General features: G+C 34.0%; 3 protein-coding genes across 3 annotated transcripts; 2 read left to right on the forward strand and 1 right to left on the reverse strand.

Annotated features, from left to right (window-relative positions):
* Positions 1-969: 969 nt before the first annotated feature.
* On the forward strand, positions 970-3,863 carry LOC106636470 (uncharacterized). Its single transcript, XM_014348867.2, has 5 exons — positions 970-1,105; positions 1,284-1,484; positions 1,562-1,714; positions 2,142-2,828; positions 3,134-3,863. Exons 1-5 carry the CDS (start codon positions 1,073-1,075, stop codon positions 3,407-3,409), a joined length of 1,350 nt encoding a protein of 449 aa, XP_014204353.2. The 5' UTR covers positions 970-1,072; the 3' UTR covers positions 3,410-3,863.
* A 114-nt stretch (positions 3,864-3,977) lies between these two features.
* On the reverse strand, positions 3,978-4,667 carry LOC106636485 (uncharacterized). Its single transcript, XM_014348880.2, has 2 exons — positions 4,618-4,667; positions 3,978-4,457 (listed from the first exon to the last, which is right to left on the reverse strand). Exons 1-2 carry the CDS (start codon positions 4,630-4,632, stop codon positions 4,131-4,133), a joined length of 342 nt encoding a protein of 113 aa, XP_014204366.2. The 5' UTR covers positions 4,633-4,667; the 3' UTR covers positions 3,978-4,130.
* Positions 4,668-9,937: 5,270 nt separating this feature from the next.
* On the forward strand, positions 9,938-13,612 carry LOC106636480 (uncharacterized). The gene is made up of 3 exons (XM_014348877.2): positions 9,938-10,057; positions 11,059-11,313; positions 13,248-13,612. The coding sequence occupies exons 1-3, from the start codon at positions 10,037-10,039 to the stop codon at positions 13,560-13,562; spliced, it is 591 nt and encodes a 196-aa protein (XP_014204363.2). The 5' UTR covers positions 9,938-10,036; the 3' UTR covers positions 13,563-13,612.
* Positions 13,613-25,865: the final 12,253 nt, after the last annotated feature.

Below are 25,865 nucleotides of genomic sequence, written 5' to 3' on the forward strand. Positions count from 1 at the left end.
TCGTTCTCGAGGTACTGCTTTATTGTATGGACGGTGTTCGAAGTACGAGCGAATTACTAAGTGCTCGTTATCGAGGCGCTAATCGATCGGCAAACGGCAGATCCCCTCGAAAACATTCAGATGTCTGTTTCCGTGTGTATTTAAATTTTTGTCATGCCTCGGGTAGCCGTGCTGTGTTTTTTGGATTTTTGACCATTTAATCTATCGATATCGAAACAAATGTTGTATTAATATTTTTTATTTTCATCATTAGTATTATTTCATGTTTAAATTAAAAAATGTTTATTCTATATGCCTACAAGTGCATTACGATGATCACGTATCCAATACGTGTCAATCAGTTTTTTTGTATACGTATGTTTTATATTTGTGTGATTCTGTAATGGTATTCGAATGCACACCGAGATTCGAACGACGGAACTTTGGAGAAGGGAGATATTAATACAATAATTTTTTTTTTATCGATAAACACGCTAATGTAAACGCAAGGCCTTGTTCAATGTTACTTTTGAATTTTCTCCTCTACTTTATATGACATTTGTTTGCTAAGAAATGTTAAAGCGTTTATTTTAAAAATACCAAAAGTTCCAAACTGACCTCTGCGAAATTCGGCGAATCCCTAGTACGGGTATATATTTATTGAAGCATTTAGTAACGCCATGCAAACGCGACCTTAAAATACTGGGACCTAAAATTATGCAACAAGCCCTGGTGTTCCCATCAACCAAAATTTGTAAAAAAAAAAAAAAAAAAAAAAAAAAAACATGATGTGCATGTATCTCAAGGACACAATAACGCAGTCGTACACAAATAGAAAAAATTAATGATAATAACAACAAGACAATGCCACGCGCGGTACATGTGTGACGTCCCCTTATTTTTAGCGCCAAAGTGCTAAACTCGACCGCTCGCTCCGATATAAAAAGTCAGGGCGCACCGTTATCAGTTCACATAGTTTCAGTTGCGAGCGAATATTTTTCTCATATTCGGGCACAGCACGTACACCGAAATTTTAGCACTTGTAGTGTAAAAAAAAAAAAAAAAAAATACCACATTTGGCATTTGAATAAAAATGAAGTGGTTCGAACGGGCGAGGGTTCGATCGGTGGGTTGGGTTGGTTTTTTTGTTGTTTGAAAAAAATTTTTTTTTCAATGGAAAATTGATATCTAATGCAAAAGTTACTCCTGTTGAGTGGTTACACATCATTCTTAGGGTTGTTTTACAATGTTACAGTTTACCGTACTTGGGCGCTAATGTTCAACGTTTCTCGTGTGGATTGCAGGTGATATTTTTGCTACTCGCAGTTTGCCCTGTTTTACCGGCAAAGTGCCAAGATAACGTGGAGCACAATGGAACGAAAATTATCGGCTTGAAGGATCCGAACGTCGATGCCACTGTCAAGTCTGCGTTGGAAAACGGTACCGTTTCCGAGGTCGTCGTTCGCAAAGATTTGCTGCTTTTTCCCGTCAATGCACCTAATTTGGTATGTAGTATAGGATGGTTAATTTCAGATTTTTCGAATGGAAAATTTTTCGTCGTAAAATAAAATAAACTCAACAGGTGATAGCTCATAGACAAGAAATTCACGCTGTGCCTCAAAATAATAGCACCGAAGGCACAAACGGCAAACCAACAGCTGCTGAAGTAGCAGAAGTGAACGAGTACAGTTTGTCTCAAGTGGTTTCAAACGACACCAGTGGCAACGATGAATCCGTGAGTACTTTGTTTTTTTCTTCTTCAAAAAGCTATAACTGTGTGAATTTTGCAATCTTCAAGGAGACTGCATAATCAACTGCTTAAGCAAAAATCTAACTTACCGACAAAATTGATTTTTTCATATTATTTATCGGTGATGTTGTTGATGATTTTACAAAACACAAACCCAGAAGAAGCACAAAGATTTTATCTACCATCTTGTGAAGTTATGAGCAAATTATATCTGATACGTTAAAGTTATAGATCTAAAAACGGTTTTATAAAAATGTGCTCTAAACTCGATCAGATGATGGACTAACATCTCGAACTACTACTTCTGTGTTCATACTTTGTATACTTTGCTAACAAGAAAAAAAAAAAAAAAAATTGATCTTTTCCAACGCAAAGTTGAATAATCATCATCAAATTCTTCCACTAAATAAAGGAAAGCTCGACTATCATCAGCGCCGACCCTGCGGCTGCACGTGGCCCGCAAAACGGTGCGCTACTGGAGCCCGGCAAGCTCCTGGAGATCCCTTCGGGCTTCAATATCTCAGACGGACTGGCTACCGAAAAAGTTGCCCTCCCCGACGAGGTGCAAAACGTTAGCGTTCCTAAAAAATCTATCGTGGACCTCCTATCGAAATCGCTCGGCCAGTCGGACGCGTCACTGACCACCGTCTCGTCGTCGTCCATACACAAACTACTCAAGAGATCGGTTGCCCACATGGACAGCAACAACACATCCACTACAACCACTACCATTGGGAGCCTTCTCGATTACAGTGCTATGGTGAAGAGATCGGCTGACCTACAGGAAGATGGGGACGCCACGACGGAAAATACCAACGATTTTACTACGTTCGTGGAGAAACGATCTATCGATTATTCCGACGAAGATGACTCGGACAGCGACGAGAGCAGCAGTAGTAGCTCTAGTGCTGCGGAAATCGGTAAAACATCGGTAGATTCGACAACAGATTCAGCGAGTTCAATCTCTCCGTCGAATGGCGATGGCAGCAGCACTTCCAATATTGTCAAAAGATCGGTTGAGATGGATGGTGATGGCAACGATGATGATAACGATGGCGATGACAACTCCGTAAGCACCTCCGAGCCCTACGACCCCGAGGTATTTAAAAAAAAGTTTTTTAACAAAAATCGCAATCGAGATTTTGTAAATTTTGGAATAATCGTTGATGTTGAAATAAATATTGCTACAATAAAAAAAATGCCGCGCTACAAGGATTTTTAGAACTAAATTTTTGTCTAAATTTTTTCGTCATACTTAAAATACATTTTTCTTTTTGTTTAATGGAAAAACGAAACATTTGATTTTTTGTCCATTAAAACTCAGTAAAAAAACCCTTAAACACGTATTTTTAGGAGTGACTCCAGACTCCAGATGTTCAGAACTCTTGTCACCCTGCCTTCCAGGTCGATAAGTCCAGTTCAACCACCAACAGCTCAAATGATCAAAATCAAACGTCCATCGGCGGCGATAGTGAGGACAAAATCGGAAAAGACCACGAGAGGCAATACGTTCCAGAAAACGAAGTAGACGAGGACATGGATGTCGCCGAAGACATAGTGTTCAGGCCGTTGTTCAGGTATCGCCAGGAGACGCGGCTGCGACACCAGTATTTACCGGATCGACGAAACTATTACGAAAATCGGTACCGCTACAAAACCGGTGATTCAGATTACGATTGATTTTTTCATTACCAAGAGATTCAAAAAATGTATAAATAATTTTGACGTCAATAGTATTATTCATTCGTTAATTCAACAATTTGTTAGTAAAAATAGTTCTGTTTTAATAAAATGGAAATGCGTTGATCCCACTTTATGTTGTTGTAATCAACTCCAAACTAGTCGATATATAGTTCTAGTCTGTTACTCATTGCGTTTTTTTGTTATTGTCAACAAAATAAGCGATATCATGTTGACAACTAAAACTGATGGCTAACATTATCATACATTATTTAGCATGTATGGTACAAACATTTTATTATATCCACGTATAGCTCGATTTCTATAAGTAATTTTTAGAGTAAAATTCGTTTGCGACATCGATGAAAGTTATGCCCACGAAATCGTTGTTTTTATGTAATTATTGTACAGAAAAATTGTAATCCAAGCAATAAAAATACCTTTAGCACACAGACTTTCGTTTGTTTCTTCTCGTATTAAGCATTTTTTTCTTTTTTCTCAATAATAAATATTGTTTCAATGACAAATGAAAAGAAAGATCAAACATAAATATACACATTTTTGACAAGTGTTGTTTTTTTGTTTTTTTTTTTTATTAATCTTCGTCGCATATTCGCTTACAATTATAATCAAAAATACACTCGTTATTTTGATAACTTCGTGAGTGTATACATTCAAAAAAAAAAAATCAACCGATCGAAAGGAATGCTAGTATCTTCGATCAGTACCACGGGCCGTAGCCCCCTCCGACACCTCCGAAACCTGGTCGAGGGTAGCCACTTCCATACCCAGGTCCACCCCAGCCACCTCCGTACCCGGGTCTGTTCCATCCACCCCCAAAAGTGGGGCCACCATAGCCGCCTGGGGCATAGCCGGGCCTGCCAAAACCACCCCCGAACACGGGCCTGCCGAAACCAATTGCGAAACCGCGGTGTCCTCCGAATCTCGATTCGATGCTTCTGTCAGCAATCGCGTCCCCGGCACTAGGTGGCTCCAAGCTGTCCGCAAGGATGAAACCAGCGCAGAGCACCACGGCCACAACGAACAGCTGAAAAGTATCATTACTGATTTCATACGGTCGTAATGCATTGAGAACGAAAAATATTAGTTCGTTGGATCAACGAATAAATCGTAGGATTTAGGAGTTTTTTTTTGTTGCTTTATTGATGTAGGTAAAAAAAAAAAAAAAAAACGTATGTTAAACTCACCAATTGTCGCAACATCTTGAAGGAAGAGTTTCTATACTTGTGGTGACCAAATTGCCGAGTTGCCTTCTTTTTATACACGCGACCAGCGCAACTCTATACATTTAAATCCTCTCCCTCTCCGCGCTTTGTTCGCAACTAGTCAAATAGGAATAAGTTGACATCTAAACACTATATGCAATTCGCAAATGTGTGTACCTAATGTGCATACGCGATGAGAGCATTTGTGCACACTTTTTCAAATTCAAGAGCTGCTACTTGCGTTTGTGCGCTTGAAAATGTATATGTTTTTTTCCATGAATTCGCGCATATTCGCGTTACCAGGGGATTTTTGCGATATTTCCTATGGATTATCAAGAGTCGATGTGACTGGAATATTTTCATCGGTACATATATTATTTACCTGTAACTAATCATCATTATAATTGAAGATTGGGTACAGCTTTTTTTTGTGGATTAAAATGCATCTTTAAGAAAAAAAAAAAAAAAAAAAAATTTTCCACAAAGTTTGTTAAATAACATATTGTTTAATACTTTAAAACGAAATTCATACAAACAGTTTTATTGCAACATTTAAAAGGGCCACAGTATGTAAAAAAACTTTAAGTCTTTTTTTTGCTCATGACCAATTTTTTCATACTTAACGTTGTGATGTACGTTGTAAAAAATCCTCACTTTTACCTTGAAGTTATAACGGTAGACACTTTTGGAAACAATTAAACATGTTTCGTAATATAAGTCGACATACGCTTTATTTATTGGTATCTTGAAAAAATCGTTCAATTAAATTATTTTACAAGATTTTATTTGTCGTGTAAAAAGTCATGTGTTTCCTTAACAACATCAGTTATCATTTTTATATGATATTTATGCATCACTTTATGCATAGTATGTAGTGAATTTTTATATTGATAATTAAAGCATTCTTTTATTTGGAACACATTTATTGTAAAAACAATAATTTGATTTCAAAGTTTTTTTTTTTTTCATTTACAATGAAACGTTTTTTTAGGACAAAATACGACTTATATGTAATATAATATAAAACATAATTATATGTTAGAATGTCAGTCGAGCCGAACTGTTTGCGCTTTTTTAAACAAATTTTTAATTCTATAAAATTTTGAGGTAATGCAACAAAAATTTGTTTTAATCTTAAAGTGCTTGGAGTCATAATACTAACAAATAAAAAAAAAATTATAATCTTATATGAATATTTGTCTTTTAAATATCTTGAACTTAAACTTTAGTCAACATTCATTAAAGCTTTTGGCCATGGTAAGTGCTTACAGTGCACGATGCGGTAATAAAAAAATAAAAAATAAATAAGTAATACTTTTATTCAAATAAAGTATCGATGTAACGATTTTCTTTTTTGAAAAATTGTAAACATTCTATTTTATTATAAAATATATCATTTAAATAAAACGATTGCAGTTGATAAGTTACTCCAAGTCGATAATTTAGAATTTTAACGTATCAAAGTTCGATTTTAATAAGTCTCTATACCACAAAACATTGGAATTATATTTTTTTTCTAGTAAAGACACCATAAAAAAATTGTTTTAAGATGATGCATCTCAAAATTGAAAAAATAAACTTTTTTCTATTCTTAAAAAAACAACTCTATACAATGCTGCCTACAAAAAAGGTAAAATAAATGAACACGACAGTGAAAGACTCAATACGCTCTTTTCCCCCTAAACCCCCAATCTTGTAAAAAGTTGCAAAAAAAAAAAAAAAAAAGTACCGATCTCATCGCCGAAACGCACACGTGTGTGTGTGTCGTCGAGATGACACAGCTTATCGCAAAACAAACCAAAAAAGTCTTATCACAACAACAAACAACATGAGGGGCCTCAAACCAAGCGCGCAATTACCGATTTAACCGTGATCGGTAGCTAATCGACCGCCACGAAAACCATTGGCTCGATTGAGCAGCGAGGTGATAATGTTTTATTCATGTTTTTTTGGTGAAAAAATCTGTGCACATCATCAGCTCGACCAAGTACAGCTATTTTTCAAATTGCCAGGCAAAAAGGTCACTTAAAAAAAAATGTTTCTTCTACATATAGTTGGCCAATCCGATCATACTGTATAATATTCTGTAGCGATGAACATGTAACAAAACAATTATTATGTTGCCAAAAAATAAAAACTATAATTTTCATGGAACCTCGCGCCAATTAAGTCGCTATGTGTCAATATTGATCGATTTAGCAGTTATGTGTATTCGCGTAAAAAACGACAGTCTGCACGTGTGCAACAGAAGAGATGAGACAAACAAAGATTCACTTAGCAGAGCTCAAATGCAACTCAAAGTCAGGTGGCAAGAGTATCGGTAACAATTAATCATTGATTAACGTAAGCAAGTGTATAAGGATTAACAAGGTTTTAGGAAAAAAGTGTTTATCATATTTGTATGTTTAAAATGTTTTATCAATCAAAGAAGTTCAAGTTAATTCGAAAAAATGTTTTATTCCCTGAAGTTAATATGTTTTTAATGAGCTAAAAAAAATAATTTTTTGATTACATGGAGTTATTTGGTATACATGGTTTTCTTTCAATAAACATTCATTTTTTTTTTAATTAAAAAAAAAAATAGTGAATGGAACGAGAGAAAACAAATATTTTTTCTTTTCTCTTTATTTTATTTCAAAGAAATCAGGTGCTCAGTTCATGACTCTATTGTCGAGGGTCCAAGTAATAATTATACAAATGTAGTCAGTGTACTAATTAAACATATTTTAAAATAATAAATCGAGTCGTTGAAAATTTTCTAATAAATCACACCATATTAATTAATTATGCAATAATAATAAAAACCCTTGGTGATAGCGAAACATTTTCTTTCAACATGTACATAAATATACCGTTCAATATTGTGCCATATAAAATATATTGTGACCAGTTTACAGCCGATTGGAAATGTAAAGAAAAAAAAAAGCTTGCTTTTCTCATCCTTTGAAAAGTATAGCTTATTCAATTGTGTTGAGCCAACGACACATGGCCCTATCTCATGTCGCTGTCTTGATCAATGTGGACATTTTTTTTTCGTCAAAACGAGCAACCGATCGCGTGTTTGTATTGCATGGGATACTGTGACGGGGGTAGCGCAACGGTGACTTCATCCGCGCAGAGGCGTGAAAAAGCGTTAATTCGGTAACAATACACAACGGTCCAATTACTTGAACGACAACATAATAATCGTCGCATTTAGCGCGTGGGATCATGAAAAATCGGCACTATGACGCGCTCGGTTGGTTAGCCGTACGAAGTGAATCGGCGTTTAGCGCCCGTTTCGTTGGAATTTTTTTTTTTCTTCCTTCGTTTTTTACCGTAAGTCATATCTTGGGTTGCATCATCGTACAGCGATGAGCCATCGACAACTGGAAGGCTCCTTATTTTTTAGATGATTATAGCTTGGCTTCGCAGCTATGCACAACACACCCTCTTGCTTAATTGCATTTGCGCTCCTTCGGCGCGTATTTACTGCATACAATGTTGAACTCGTTAATGGAATGGAGTTTTTTTTTCTTTTGTTTTCTGGAAAGCTCAAAGGACGCGTACTTAGTCATCGAATTTTGCGAAATCGTTCCGTTGTTGTTTTGTGTCTTCCTTTTTACAATTTTTACCGATCAAAAATATCTTTTGTTTTCCAAATATGAAAGAAAAAGCTCTTGACACGTAAAATTACAATTTAATATTTAAAGCATGTTTACATAAAAACATAACGTTATTGTACCGGGTAAACAAAAAATTTTCCATCAGTACGTGGTACCAGACATAATTCCGGGTATAGTCAAATAAAATCAATAATACACCGTACGGATTACTTAATCGATGGTTTGGACAAAAAATAATATTACTCACGTAAAACACACGTGTTACGCTTTCATCATTGAGATAATTGATGCGGAATACATGGCGTAGATATATTATATACTTGCAGGTAAAACATAGTGTGATGTATGTTTCGAGAATAAATTTTACTACAAAGGTTTCAAAAAAATCCTTAAAAAAATTTTTTTATTCTCTTTCAAAATACGTTAGTACGTTACGTATCATAAGTGACAACGAAGAGAAAATGACGCATTATCGTTAAAAAAAAGAAACATTGCATCACAAAGTGTTCGAAGAGCCAATCATATCCAGTTCTACTTACTGGACAACCAACTATATATCAATCAAACAAAAAAATTCAACCCATCGAAAGCTATACTCTCGTCGAAGACTGCAATTTTTTTATTTTTTTTTCTTCTGATGCTACTACGTGTCGCAAGACAAATTTTTCGCAACACGTGTGCTCATCCCCATACCCGTACACATACGTGCTCGCTTAGAAAACCAAGCGCAGGTACATTTTCTCATTAAAAAAGAAAAAATTGATACCTCCGAATAAAAAAAAAAAAAAAATTAAAGAGCGCTGCTTATTCCCGAGGCGAGAGGCGCGCATTAATATTCAAACGATCACCGATTGCACATTACACGCGCACACCAAGATCGTCCATAAACATATGCAAAACGCATCATATCTTTATCGCTCGAGGCGATATGGCAATACACAAATGTAATTATAGTACGTGTGTGTACAATCGAAAGCTGTTACAATGTTACAAACGCAGCTGTTGGCCGAGAGAAAAGTGCAATAACAACGGTCGGGGCAAAAGCTCCGTCGCGTCGCCCCTACGATATATAACTCCCGGGCGATATCTTAAAACAATGACAGCCAAGTGCAAAGAGACACCCAGAGCCTCGTAAATCTTTCTCGGGAGTCAAAACAATCGCGTTGGCTTTTTTTTTCTTTTTTTTTTCGCCGTGTGTTTACACGTGCGTGTAAATCCTTTCTTCGTTTTTTTTTTTTTTTTTTTTTTTCTTTTCACCCGATCTTTCGCTCGTCGACAATGATGCAATTGCACCATCACCCTATATACATGCAGGATCCAAGAATACCAAGGGGGTGTCCATAAATAATAAACACCCAAGGCAAGGTGCACATAATCAGCATACCATCGGTACAGGGAGAGAAAGAAAAAAAGGGGGGGCGTCAAACGGAAGCGCATTCCGGTTTTTCCGCCGACCGTCGCATCCGCCGTAACTTCCTTTTCCCTTCCCCCCCTTTTTTTTATTTTGCACGCGAGAGAGAAAAAACTCTTACGATCGGTATGCAAATCGAGCGCGTGTATATGTACGTTACATACACGGGGGTCCATTGAGCTTGGTTGCTGTGCGTGTACAGTGTACAGGTGGGCACTAGGCTGGACCGGGAGTGTGTATATAAGAGTCCCCGCTGACCGGCGCGGCTTCAGAGAGTGACCGGTTGTCCCGATCATTGGGTATAGCTTGTGCTTACACCCCGTGCGCGCGTACCGATTTTTCGTTTTCCAGTGATTTCTTTTTTTTTTTTCCTCACAGGTTCGAGATGAAAAACTCGAGGCTGACGGTAAGATTCGTGTGCTTGTGAAATGAAAGAAGAAAAAAAAAAAATACGGAGAGTTTTTATGATTTTGGAGTGATTGATCCACCCCCTTTTTTTTCTCTCTCGTTGATTCTTTGTTTGCTGTTCGACAAAAAAGAGACGGTGTATAGGTGTTGGATCCACAAAGATTTTACGACGCCTCGTCGCCGGGGGAAAAATATTTACCTTTGGATATGCAAAAGATACCTTTCCTCATTTGATTTCCGTGTACGTTTTTTTTCTTTCTCTTCTTGTGTGCAAATAAGCGTGTGTTTGGAAATGCTAAAGGATAATCCGGGCGGATTGACTATGAGCAGAGAAGACCCAATCGAATGGCCAAAAATAGCGGTGTCTGCGTGTCAAGTTCAATGACATTTGACGTAATCTCGCGCGTCTTTTTTTTCGCAATAACGCAAAATTTATCGCGATGATTTGCAAATCACGTTAGAGATGCGCTTTTTTTTATGAGGAAATCCTAATGAGTCACGTGAAATATGTCGTACATTTTTTGACTTGGGGACGGATACTTTTTAAAATTTTTTTCGTACGTAACTTTTTGCTGAAAGTGTACTTAAAAAAATCTTTTCCAGAAAAGAAAATGGTCAAACAATTTAAATATTTCGTTTCAAACACCTAATAATTAAATTTAATGTGTAAAATGCGTTTAAAAACAAAAAAAAAATAAAAGTTTTTCTCAAAATTTTATTGTGAGACTAATTTTTTCAGCAAAAAAAATGCACGTAGAAAATTTTTTAAATTGTTGATAAATCTGTACGTGTCACACGAGCCACAACGACTACACAACATGATTCCAAACCACAAATAAAAATCGTGTTGATGACCAAAGTAATGAGACCGTGTTTTGATCATTAAAAGCGTGGAGGAAAAATTGAAATTTAATTACACTTTTGTATCGTTTTTTTCCTCTGCTTGACTAACCCTCGCTTTTAACGAGATGAAAAACTAATTTTATCGCGTCCTTTTAGATTTTGACCCTTTTTTTCGCGGCTATTCACCTGAACTTCTCGACGACATTGGTTCGCTGCGAAGCGCCACGCAACGCCACCGGTTCCAGTGAAACCGTAGCCGAGAGTCACGTCGAACACGTGCAAGTGGAACGAAAGACCGGCTTCGACGGTCAAGTTCGCTCGATCCGATTTGGAATCGACGGCTCTGCGAGCAAAGCGCAAGAAATCAACGCTGACGCAACGGAATCTGTTGTTGTTGCTGTTTCATCATCGGTAAGTGACTTGATTGATTTGCTTGCGAATCCCCCACAAGGACTCATCGATTATGTAGCTAATGATTTGTTATTATTATTATTTTTTTTTTTTTAATTTTACGTTTGCTTTTTCCTCGTCCAAAATTGAGGTTTCGTGTGTATCGGTTGAAAATAAATTTTTGCCAACTGAAGTGTACTTATTGTACATTTTCCATTGATAATCTCCATCTTTGCGTCTCGGTTTATTTATATCTCATCGATCATAATTTGGGACGCTTCCAGACTTAAAAATAGTTATTGCATCCTCAACGATTTTGTTTGCTGTACGATAAGTTTCTTTTATTTTGATTTTCAACCATTTTTGAAAAGAGAATTGGAATTTACTGATTATTTTATGACTCGCGTTAATAAATTATACTTTCTACGTGAAACGTTAATTCGATTTTTTATATCGTACAGTTTTGTTAGCTTGGAAAATAATTTTTAAAAAATGTTTTAAAAATTGTTACGACACTATTGGATCATCTGTCACTTTTACCGCACACGAGAATACGCTATACCTAATTCGTTTTGCTTTTCATTTGATTATTTTTTCAAGATAAATATTACCCATCCCAACTGTACATACTGCTCACATAAACTTTTTTTTATAAGTACCAAATCAAGCGGCTAAAATTGGCTGCACTATGCGCACATATTCACACCTTTCACGTGTATTCGTTGAACAGTTTGATTACCTCACTACCTAATGCCCAGTTCACTGTGTATTTATATTTTTACTCAATAATCAATTTAGACTCACCTTGCATCATCTGTTTACTGCACGGTCCATAGTAGAATTTCTTTAAATATTCTATAGTATATAAATAAACAATTATTTTACGCGTGTTTTTTTTTAACGTTGTATGTGTAGACAGATCCACGCGTTTTTGTTTACTGATTCTATAATATATCATCACATCGCATTTTCACTTTTAAATAATGTATCTTGATGTCTTTTCTACACCCTTATACAAAGATTCTGCTAAAGATTTTTAGTTTCTAACTATTGGATCGCTCATTAAACTTTGAATGAATTTTTTTGTTTTCCAATAATGTTTGTATATCATTTTTTCTCTGCCCTATTACCCTAAGATAATTTTCACCATCACTGATGTATATATTTATATAGCTAAAGACATGCTTCGATATCTAATGATTAATTTCTTTTTTCTCTGAATGGGTACTTTTTTCTTAACTTTTCTTTTTCTTTCCAGCGTATTCCATATTCAATTTGTAAGCATCTGACTCCCTTATCTATTTTTTAAATTAATGCTCTAGAGATAAACGTATTTTCACTTGTATAGTAATATCTTACTGCATCACATTTTTAATTACTTTTTTTTACCTTAATCAGGTAATCCTTTTAATTTTTTTATTTCTATTGACAAGAGATTATTTCTAACAAACACTTTTCCTTAGCTCCTTTATTCCTTGCTTGGAGCTCTGCCGTTAATTCATTCATTATCTTTCACCTTCTCACCCCTTCAGTTTTTTTTTAAATTTTTGAACATCCCTTTTTTCTTATCCAAATTACTAATTTCTGTTTTACTTCTTAACTTTAGAGTTTTTTTTTTTTTTTACTTATTTGCGTGCTTCCTTTTATTTTTTATTTTCATAATACAAGAGATTTTCAACACACGAATACTTAAAAGTATGCCCATTTTTCTTTCTATCGAAAATACGTGATTTCACCCGACATAATATTTGTATACATCTTACGAATACCTGAAATACAAGTCTAGAGAAGTAAAATGTAAGTTTTATCAAAAGAAGACAAGATGATGAAATAAAACAACAAAAATTTTTTTAAACATCAACAATAAACAGTTAGTTGGTTGTCGCCACAACACCATAATGATAAAGCAGCATTCATACCGATGACACACTAATTGAATTTTCCGTAACATCCAGGGTGACAAGGACCCGAGCGCAGCAATGCCAGACGTCCCACCAATGGAACCAGCAACAACCGATCTCGGGGATATCCTCGAGTTGGACAAATCGGCAGCAACCAAAGCGCCGATAGTTCGAAGATCCGTGGGTAAAGGTGCGTCGGGGAGAAACGAGCTCGACGACCTCGAAGCGGAGGAGGCCAAGGTCTTCCGGCCGCTGTTTGTTTACCGGAGTCAGGTGGCCAAGCGGCTGAAGACTCGGAACGGAAAATCGGCCGGCACGGGTGTCCGGAGGAGCAATCGGCCACACAGATATTTCATCCATCGGTATTAATTGCCCGCGTACGGTCGCATATAACAAGACACGCACAGTATTTCTAATTTATGTTGATGATGGTTGTGTTTTTTACACCTTTTTTTTTTTTTTTTTTTTTTTTTTTTTTCAACACGAAGAAAGAAATTTCGGGGCTCTGGTTGCGATATTTCCTTATTTGGATCGATTGTACGAACGTTAACTGGCAGGGAACCAAATTTTTTCCTCTTCGCTTCGTTAGTGACATTGACGGATTAAGTTGCAATAACAATGATACAACTTTTTTTTTTTTTTTCTTCTTTGCCCACGTGACTAGGTTGGTGTGACTAGATACTAAGTGAGTTTTACCGCTCAATAACAATAATAGGCGTTTAGGGAATTATAAGTGTAGGTTTGGCAAATCTTGTGTGTTGTATTATTATTTATTATTATCGTTATTTATCATTTTATATTTATTGTTGTAATGAAAAAAAAAAAATTAAAAAAATTTAATGTATGCACACTGAAAAGATACTGTATATTTGTTGTATCGATTCTAACCTGCTGTTGTTAATTTGGATCATTGCGTGGAATGGGTATAATAATAGTGTATCATGGTTATAGTTATTGTACTGGAGCAGCTGAGTTTATACCGATTTGTAGACATTGTGTCGGTAATTTCAAACTCATGCTAAACAAAGAGTTCAATTTTAAGTGTATATTATTCTTTTTTTTTTGTAATTATTCATAAATTTTTTTTTTTACTTTTGTGAAATAAAATCTAAAATTATCCAAAGCAAATGGGATTATTTAATTCCTTATCTGATTTTTTCCCGAACGAGCGAGAGACTGTTTAATCCATGAAATCATTTTGGACGTTATTTAATTAAATCAATCTGGGATCAATTGAAAATATTTATAAATGAACATTAACTGAGATCTGGTTATATGTTACCAAAACTCTTATCAAAATCATTCAAATTATAAAATCATCCTGTAATTATTGTGATTCAAGTACAAAATACAATTATTTAAACAAATTGCCTCTGTACTCCATTTGCATACACTACAATTTTGTGAATTGAGTGTAAAATAACTCGATTGAATTTCATATAATTTTTCAGTTTTTATCACTTCGAAATCAATATTGAGATAATATTAGGTAAGCTTGAATTTTTATGAAATAAAAAAAAATACAGCTAGTGAATAAATATTTTTGCATGAGCTAGCTGATAAAATAATTATTAAATTGTTTGAAAACTAAAATTACTTGGGTATTCGTGTACCACTACTTCTTACCATCGTACTAATTTTGAAAAAAAAAAAAAAAAAAAAAAAAAAAACATACATGCATATCCAGAATAATATTTCTATAGTGTGAAAAAAAAAAAAAAATTAATAAACAAACGCCTGTCAGTTCCGCAAACGAAAATGCGTCCAGCGAAAGAAATTCACGTATCACCTGCGTTAATGTCGAGGGCAGATGGTTTTTCGCGATATTCCCAGGAAAAACAATGTGGTTTGAAAATTCCAAGTCAACGACATGATAATATGACAGATCTGCGAGTTGTTCGTCGAGGATTGCGAGAAAACGCTGGCGACTACGCTTACGAGACCCTCGAGTTTCGCCGACGATCGCCAATCAGGTTAGTATTGTGCCCCCCTTGATCGTCACAGCGTTTGTTCAAAGAGCTACATATATTTGAAATTATGGATGCATGAAAAAAAAAGAAAAAAAAAAAAAATCCACAGAGATAGTTCCTGCTCGGTCGCTTCCAAATTAATCACCAGTGCCATAATTCATGCGCTGGACGCGCTGCTCGCGGCTATTTTGTCTCCCTTCACCATGTGCCAGTGGCTCTACAAGCACGAGCATTTCGTCATCATCCTCAGAGTCATTTTCGAGGTACATCCCCAATTTATGTAGTATTCGTCAAAGTAACAACAAAAACGCACGCGCCGGCGTTGCACGCGTGTACGATTTCGTATATTATTTTTGGTAGATATGACATGCACTTTTGATTCCAGGTGTTGTTGATTTTCGGTGTGTTGTGAGAAAACTTTTTGCTTGGTCATGCATTTTCTTTTCTTTTTTCTTTTTTTTTTTTCTTCGATAAATCGGTCGAAAATATGCAAATTTGTTCGTGTTTTCATAAACACACTTGGCTCGGGGTGATGTAAATATTTAGAAGAATAATAATATTTCAAATCAATTTGAAAAATAATTTATTCAAACAATATTGTGACGTTTGAGGAATACAATTTGTGAGCTTCGATTTAAATGTGTATTATTGATTTTTTAAAGGAAAATTGTGATTTTATTATTTTATTGTAGTAGAAACGAATAATCTGTGTAAATTGATAAAAAAAAAAAAAAAAAAAAAGTTTACAGGAGTACGTTAGCTCGAAAATCACGTTGTACGATAATATAACATTGAACTTGTTTTCTCTGAGTCATGTCGATGTAGTCGAGTAAATACGAGATTTATGGGTATGACCTCATTTTCAACACGAATTTTTTTCTTCTTTGTACATTAATTTGAATCTATTAAAAAATATCATATGTACATACTTTAACAAATAAATTCACTTTTATCATCACGAATAAAAGGTAAAGAAATTTCACTTAATTGGAGAAAATAATATGTTGTTGCAAAAAGGTAAAAACCAAAATTAATGCACTTTTTAATTTTTTCAGAAAAAATAATTTTTGTTATACTTTTTGAATGAGTAAAAAGTTGATATTTAGCAATATTTTTTATTCATTACATAATTATTATCATAAACAAAAAAAAAAAAAAAATCTGAATGTCTATTCTGTGACAAAAAATGCACTTTTTCTCTCAGTTTTAATTAATTCAAACGCATAATGCATTATCACAGTTAAAGAAATGTTTGTGTTTTCGTGCAGGTCATTCTGGAGCTGATAATGTTAATCGTGTTTGCCGGGGTCTCAATATTGACTGCTGCAGTTCTAGTTTTCGAAGAAGCCTACAGCGACAAATCTCACATCACGAAAGCTGCACTGGAAGCGAACGCTGACCAAAAAAGAAAAGATAAAGACTCGGAAAAGCCGTTATACCTCACAAGCAATCATTTTGCGTCGTGTAGATGATAAATGTACAATTCATGATAAAAATAAAACATTTTTGTACTCATTAGAGTTTTATTAATAAAAAAAGGGGGGATTCCCAACAGCAATAGCGGCGTTTTAATTTTATGACAGATACTAATAGGTTATCAATATCAATGAAGAGGTTTCACATGGCAATTGTGTACGTCATTGGATAGGTGGAATCTGTGGTATTGTGCAGTAAAAAAATGTAATTGGTACGCTATAAGACTGTAGTATTCACTCATTTTTTTTTTTTTTTTTTTTTTTTTTTTTTTCATACAAACTTTTTTTTAATGGTCAAGCAATCGAGAACTTCAGAAAAAAATTTAACGAACATTGGATTTTTATCGAAAAAACCCAAGATAAATTTATTTACGATTTTCTAGATTAAAATAAAATCTTAATTTTTGTCGAAAGTGGGAATTTTCTATTTTCTTGAAATATTTTTCAAACAGTGATTCACAAACCGTAGCTGTAAAATTCAAAAATTAGAATACATAAGAATATTTATCATATGTTAGTTGCAACACATGCGGATCTTAAAAAAAATTAATCAGACCTCTTTATACATAAAACCTAGTAGGGTTGTTTGTTTAATTGATGTACTTTAATAAAAAATTTTGCTGTTACCCATTATAGCTATTTTTCATTTAATACCTATTTATACTGGTACCAGTACGTTAAATTATTTGTTTTGAAAATAATACTTAATAATTGGTAAAAAAAATTATAAAAATTTTCTCTCTTTGATCTATAATGTATTCAGCGAAATTACAATTCTTGGGTCCTAGAAAATTGTTTAAGATTTTTATTTATTGATCTACTCTTAATTCAAAGAATTTGAAATATTACACCCCTAAAAACAATCATCTCAGAATTATCAGTTCTAAAAATTATTTCATATAATCGTTGTAACATTAGATTTGTTTTATTATTTCAAAAAATCTGCAATAGCCTTAAAATTTACGTATTAACACTCTTATATTATAAAAGCGTGAATAGATGCTTCAAGTATGGATATAAGTTTTATGTCTGTAATCGTTAATTTAAAGCTGACAGAGAAATAATATAGTCTTATTATATAAAAAAGCTTATTTTTAATATTAATATGTGGTTAAATAATATACAGCCATGTATAAATAATTATGATCTTCCATTGAAAATATTTTTTTACTTAAATTTTTTCTATTTTGTCAGATCATTCGTATTGTATAAAAAAAATGTTGTATTTTGAAAAATAAAATGCCATATACAATAAACAAAAAATAACATGTAAAATACAATACAATATCTCGGACTATAGAATTTAATGTACAGATCTTGCAAATAAACCTTTCAAGTATTTTAATATCTAATTTATACTGAGTGCGACCAAGCTATTGTCCCTACACCCATGTTTTTCGAGTAAAAAATCATAAATTTTCAAAAAGAAAGCTTATGCTACGGCTAAAATTAAAAAATTAAAAATAGAAAATTTATTTTTTGATGTTGGGTATGAATTACGGATTTTATTTAAAATTCTCAAAAAGCGTCGAATTTTAAGAATAAAACGTCTCTACGGAATGGTTATTAATATTTTTTTTCTCATTAAGCATCAGAAGATATAGTATATATTTAAAAGTTACGTTCTATAAATATTAGTTCTATCTGTCGTTTTGATTAGACAATACCAAAATAACCATTTGCTATTAATTTTAATGAACTAGCATTCGTTCAATTAAAAAAAAAAAAATATGATTAAGCTCTTGTACTCCAAACTTTTGACTCATGGTATGTTTGCTTGAAAAAAATATTTTTTTGGTAATAAAGAAAAATTACTGACTTTTTATTGAATTCAATCGGTTACAATCTTTGAGTAGAATTATTACCTGCTCCGCTTGAAAATTGTCTGATCTCAAACTTGTTTCTTAAGGCATGCTCATGCTTGGGCAGATGTGTTGCAGTCAATCGACTGAATGATCAACAATTAATAATTGTTCGTTATCGGTTTTGGTAAACTGACATTCGTTTGCATTTTAATACGAATTTTAATTACGAAAAAAAATTTTATCATGACATATATTATTAAGGGGTCTTCAAAAAAGCATTTCAATAAAGTCAATGATTTTTTTTTTTATCTAAATGATTTTGACCTAATAAGTTCTGCTTCTAAAGAAGGTCAAGGTTTTGCACTACCTATTCTTAGTAATTTTTGAAGGGCATAATAACGTTCGCAAAAAATTAAAACCACTCAAGCTGAGTGGCAAATGCTTTTCTTGGATCGTCAATCAATTTAAGCAGCCAAAATATTTAATTCGAAGAAAAATTTTCTGAGTTCAAGCAGAGTAAGTTATTTTACTTAAAGAGTTTAACTAAATTTCTAGAATAGCCTTACAAGAGGTCCTTATTAAAAAAGTCAAAGTTATTTTTTCATGTAAATGACCGAGCCGATATCCTCGATTTATGAAATTTTGCCCAAAAAGAAGGTCAAGGTCCCACACTTTCACTTTACTTTTTGAAGTACGTATTTACGTTTAAATCAAGATACAAAGTTTAAATTATTCAAGATGAGTGACAAATGCTTTTCTCGGATCGTCAATCAAGACATTTTAAATGTGCGATTCGAAGAAAAATTTTCTGGTCAAGAAGAGTAGGTAATTATACTTGAGGAGTTTAGCCAAATTCCTAGAACAGTTGTATAAAACAAATTCAATAAAAAAACTGTGATTTTTGAAATTAAAATAACTTGGATTTCTAATAAAAAAAAAAAAATTCCATTTAAAGTTAAAATCAAAATCTGACTTTAGAAATTTTTAGCAATTGATTCCTGAAGAAAAATTAGTTTTGGTACAAGCTTTTCTTTCATTACATTATGCTTTTTAATCAAAAAAACATGGTTGACACATTAATTTGGTCACAAGATAAATTCCTTTGTCTTGCAGATTGTGCATTAGATACAACAAAGAACGAGGCTTAAGTATATATGTTATTGTTATTAAATATATGATCAACACAAGCAGAAATATTCAAAAGTTCGTATTTTAAAATAACATTTTATAAAATATTCAAGATAAATAGAGATCCAAAATTAATGTGCCCACGAGATAACTTTGATCGAACAGGTGCTGTTATATAATTGTTTTCTATAGTAATAAAATTTATCGTGACTGATAAGAACTGAATACTAAATGTTATTATTTTGTCAGGTATAAAAAGGCGAATCTTTTCACTCAACAGCAGTAGACAGCGAATCGAACCAATAATATGGCAAACAAATTGGTAAGTACCAAGAGACAAGCTGGTATTGAATATCATTGTTATTACGTAGAATTAGAAATTCGAAAATTCATAGCCAAATTTGTATCTTATTCAATTTTAGCCATCACACCCATCAATTCCTTTGTTCCCTTAATTTGATCGACTCTCTTTTCATTTGTTCATACAACAGATACGTGTAACATTTAAGCTGAGTTTTTTCGTTTTTTGCCGAAGATCAAAATTAACTATTTTTCTTATTGACCCCTTTGCATATCACTCAGCCGAATCGCACCCTACTTCTAAAACTAAGAAAAACAGCTTATCGAGTCCACTGTAGTACATCAAATAAATAAATAATTAAATGTACAATTTATTTAAATTGTTAGATACTTTATTTTCCAAAGTGAAAATAATTACTTCTTGTTTTACATTAAAAAAAAAAAAAAAAAAAAAAAAAAAAAAAAAAAAAAAATGTATTTCAACGACTTGTGAAAGTCTATACGGTCGAAGGTACGTAACAATTATCCAAATTGCCATACTTTCGATACCACTAAAAATAAATGTAACCACCATCCGGTGACATTCGCAATGGCTATCCTCACCCCCAATATAGGCTCCTCTCCGACAAGCCAACCATACACCCATGAAAGTACATAAGCCGTATTGGTTCGTCCGTTTGCTTCAGGTACTTGTGGCGTTGGCCACCGCAATAGCCCTTGCTTCGGCGGCTCCCCAATTCCAAGTCGAATCGAGTAGCAGCGGCTCGGCGAGCATAAAGAGCAAAATCAGCCAAGCAACCACCGGCTCAGGGAGGGCCAACATCGGAGTGGTAGCCGCTGGAGCGGCCGACGGTGGCTCGGCTGGCACGGCCCACATCAACGGAGGCGCTCGCCTCGACGGACAAGGCAATTCCAGGAGTAGCGTAGGAATCAGCGGCTCCGCGTCGGTACCCTCCACCGTCGTCGTCGTCGAAAAGTCCTACGCCAAAAGCGCCAGTGGAAACATCGAAGGTAATCGATATAAAACGATAATCCACCTTTACAACATGGACAGTGGTAAAATGGAGCTTTATCGTCCCGTTGAAGGTAAATCCAGCGGTAGTCTCAACATGGGCGGTCAATCCAGCCATGCCGTGGTGTCGGGTGGCGCCGCTTCCGTTGAGCAAAGCGCGGGCGGTCAAGCTTCCAGCCAGTCCAGCAGCGGCGGCCGAGTCGTGCAAGGTGGAAGCCTCCAGATGATCGGTGGCCAGGGAGGACAGGTTCAAACCGGCTCGGAGACCTCGAGCCAGCAGAGGATACAGGCTTCGGGAAGCCTCGTCGAAAAGACCAGCAACGTCCAAGTGGAAGGTGGCGAGAGGCAAGGGGGAGTCGTCCAGACTGCATCCGCCTCGGCAAGTAAAAAAGCGCACGTCTCCGGCGGTCTTTCGGGAAAAAGTGGCCTCGTTGTCATACAAGGTGGCAGTGGACAGGGAGGATTCGTTCAGACTGGCTCCGACGCTAAACTGGGAGTGGTGAAAGTTTCGGACAGTAACGAGGGTAAAAGTGGCTTCGTCAACATACAGGGGGGCAGTGGACAGGGAGGCTTCGTCCAAACCGGATCTGGAACGGCGAGTGGAATGGTCAAGGTCTCGGAGAGCCTCGAGGGAAGGGGCCAAAGTTCAGTCCAAACGGGTGGTGCGAGCATGGAACAAAGTGGATCAGTGCAGGGTAGTGGCTCTGCAAATGCTGCAAGTGGAATCGCCGTTTCCGGTGGCTCCAGCAAATCGACGGAAGAAACATCCGTTTCGAAAAGGCAACAGGGAAACGTTGCCATCGAGGGTAGCGTTAATACTTCTGGGCGTGGGACAGTGTCCGGGGAAACAATGAGCGGAAGTACCATCCAGAGTGGACACGAGAAGCAGGTGTCGGTCGGAGGTAATTATCAAATGAGCAGCAAGGAGAGCAGTTACGTATCCGTTGGAAGCGGAGTTCCGATCCACAGTGGACACGGGGGATTCATATCAGTGGGAGGAGGTAGCACTCAAATGAGTGGCGACTCGAGCGCGCAAAAGGCTGTCGAAAGTCAAGTGAAAATCCAAGGTGGACTCATATCCATCGGAGGTGGAGTTCCAGTTCAAAGTGAAACCGAGAGCAGATACAAAGTTGTTGGCAGTAAAAATGAATACGTATCATCTAGTAGTCATCACGGTGGTCACAAATCCGCAAGTGCGTACGTAAGCACCGGACACAGTGGAAGAGTTGGCTCGGACGTTTCCGTTGGTTTCCAATTGGGAACTTCGCTCTTTAAAGGCTTCTCAATAGGTTAACCATTTTCATCCCAATAGCTAACATAATTAATTTAAAAAAAGACTATGTGGTCAATGTGAGTTTCAAATCAAAACTACGCTTGTAATGTCCTTTTTAAATGGCAAGTTAGTAGGTACTGTGTATTTATTGCAGTAAAGCGCCATTTAAATTAGAATATTGTTATTGAAACTTTTGATTTTTTACTCACATGATCATTCGTTGCCAAAACTCTGACCAAAGACGCAATAATTAAATTCTCGTAATCACAACATTGTAATAATAAATAATCAACTAATAAATACGAATATTATAAATACATGTTTAATTTTACTTCCCATGCACAAACTCCTATATCCTTTTTAATACAAGTATTAGTTGCTTCATGCAATGTCAAAAATCCTCTCACATTTAAAATGCATAGCAAATAGAAACAGCTAAAAATTTTTCCAAAAATTTGAACACGAGAAAAACTTGACATGCGAAAAACGTAGTGGGAGTAAGTAGTTTTTTTTTTTTTAATTGAAACATTTATCAGTTATTTGCACATTACGATGATACAGTAAGAATCACATAATTTCATCCAAGGGTATACATAAGAAATTAATTTGTTGATGATAAATGAAAAGAAAAAAAAATGATAAGGATAGATAACGAAAAAGTAAATTAGTTTTGTTAATGTGTAATTTATTGTTACTATTTAAACAAACGAGAATCTTATAGTCCTAAGTATGCCATCCACTTTATCGATTATAATAATATTCCAATGTTTACATTAGTTTCTCGTTCGAGTATTGTTTCCCGTACTCGGCCAATTTAATTTTTAACATGTTAGTAACCACTATTTTGCAAAACTATCATCCAACGCTTACATAAAATTGCAAAATAAATTTTAAGACATTATTGAGTAAGAAAAAATGTACTCAATGCACCTTGCAAAGTATATTTCGTGTTCTTTTAATCAACTATAATCTGCTACATTATTTTTGACTACATCCAAAAACTTCAAACTGCAACTACTACCGTGTATAATTGAATATTTGAATTTGGTCCCTTTTGAAAATCATTACTTTACGCAGTAATAAAATTGCATGTTACCTTAAGTTTAATTGTACATTATATTACAGACATTATCAACTAAATATAAGGTAACTCTAGTAAAAAGAGTAACCAGTACATATTTATTTAGGTAGTTAATAAGGACGTGCTGTTATTTCGATACACTTCCTGTACATAATACTATACAAGTACATTTATGAAGCCACTTGATTGAGATAATACTAATAAATTATGCAATAGAAATTCATAATAATATTTCACACAAAACAATAAAATAATTTATGGATAAAATGCAAAAGATTTATTTAGAAAGCGTTACATTCACCGTTTTTTATAATAATGTTAACTTAATAGAGCATTCCAAAAACTATTTAAAGAGTAAAGTATTTCATATTTTAGCTAAAATGACTTGACATTGTGATTTTTATTAACTTTATTAATTAAATTTTGATTTTTGTGTATAAAGCTAAACCATGTGTATTTAATTCCGTACTAAACGATTTAAACATTTTTGTTTAAAATTGAAAGTGGTAGCTTGAATTATGAGAGCGTGAAAGAAAAAAGAAGATAACAAAAAAGATTGAACTACATTTTATTGGCCATCTTCTGCAGTAACGTTTTTGAACTAAAATTGCATCATCACCCCATACGTATTGTACAAACTAAACATTAATGAAATAGATTTTTGTAATTTTTGAATTCATGATAATATACCACGCAAAGCTGAGCCTATTTTAACAGTGATTTTTTAAAATGATACAATAGGATAAAAAAAGTCATGAATAACATCAAAAACATTATTTAGAAAGTACTACAATCATATAAACTTGATAGAACATTTCAAAAATTTTTTTAAACCAGACCTGCCGAAATAATTTTTACGATATCAAAATATTTTTCCAGATAAAAAGTTCAGCTTGAAAAAGTTCTTTGATACACACACAGTATAAAGTGAGTAGGATCGCAAACTTTTGCCGTTGACGTCAGTAGTGATAAGAAGTAATAACCCCAATAATTTTACACAACGTATTTTACTGGAAAATTTGTTCATTTTTAATATCTTGTTAATATACCATTACTCCCCTTCACAAGATATGATTATGTCAAAATAAAAAATTCGTACATCAAACAGGTTTAATAAAGATAAAAACTAACAATACATTTTATTTAAGTTATTAAGTAAACACTTAAAAATTTTTAATTCGACACTCCATAAGAATATGAGATTATAAAATAAATCTTTGGGGCTGTTTTGAAAGTCAAGTCGGTTAAAATCAATTGATGACACGACTGCACCGTCGCTAATTTAATCGATTTAACGAAACGCCTCAGTTGACCTCTCAGTTCGCAGTTGATACAAGAGGCTCGTGCAAAAACAAAAACAATGAGTAATCAAGTTGGTAAATAAATTTCAAGGAGATAATAAATACTATTTGAACCAATGCATCGCAATAATTTGAAAATGATGCCGAGTATGCGGTAAAAAAAGTTGAAATTAATGAAAAAGTTTTTTTACAGAAGAGATTTTGTGAATTAGTCTTTTCTATAAGTATTACGTTAATCACTATATTTAAGGAAAACAAATTGTAAGCAATACGTTGTTCATGAATTTATGTGTACAAAACCTTTTAATAAATCTATATTTTTTTGCGAGTCCCTCCTATTTTAGCTGTTAACTGAGAGATTTACTGAAGTTTAAGAATAAGGTTAAGTAATCGATGATATGCTGCCATTTTTTGCAAGTATAACTTGACTTCAAAAATACTCAGTCCTTTTGACCTTCCTGATTGTCTGTGTTAAAAAAAAACATTAAACATACTATTTAATATAAATTATTAAATATTAACACACTTGTTTGATGTTTAATGTATTGCTTTGAAGTCGTTCTGAATAAGGAGGTATCCTAAACGTTATACCAAATATTTAAATTTATTATGAAAAAGAATTTGTACTATTTCTGTCACAACAATGAATTCTGGCAAAAATTAGACTACAATCATTATATTTATTCGGTAGATTCAGTAGCCAACAGCTATTTCAAAAAAAGTTTAAATGATTTAACTGTAGAGGCTAAATAAATTTTAGGTTTTATTACATTCATACACATATAAATGTTTCTTTTAGATTACAATAATCATTTTTTTTTTGTAGTCTTACATATGTATATAACTATTTGTAAGTGTACAGTTACTGTTAGTGTTATAACTCTTTTAATTAATGGTAACTTTTTGTAACAATTTTTTGGTTGATTTTATTAAAATAGTGAAATTAAATCTATTTCATTGTAAGTATTTTATTTTGTTGTAGCTTTACTTCTTAGTCAAAATTTTTTTATTTATATAAAAATACAAATAATAAGTATAAGATACTTTATTTGTAAAGCCTATCCATCATAAAACGTTAATATGTAATTATTTAATTAGTAACTATATTGATTAGTTATCATATTTTTTTTAAACTTGTTGAAAGAGTAACAAATTTTTATAAAACACATTAAATAATAAACGTTAATTAGTTCGTTTTGACTATTTTGTATTATTAGTTATTTTCACAGCGTTAACGATAGAAAAATTTGATTTTTTTTTTTTTTTTTTTGTTAATCGCAAAACGCTAATTATAATTAAAAAAATCTAAAACTTTCACGATTAATAC

The sequence above is a fragment of the Copidosoma floridanum genome, unplaced genomic scaffold, assembly GCF_036245765.1.
Source record: "Copidosoma floridanum isolate Cflo_tuat_1 unplaced genomic scaffold, Cflo_Japanese_pri ptg000007l, whole genome shotgun sequence".
In the NCBI taxonomy this organism is placed as follows: Eukaryota; Metazoa; Arthropoda; class Insecta; order Hymenoptera; family Encyrtidae; genus Copidosoma; species Copidosoma floridanum.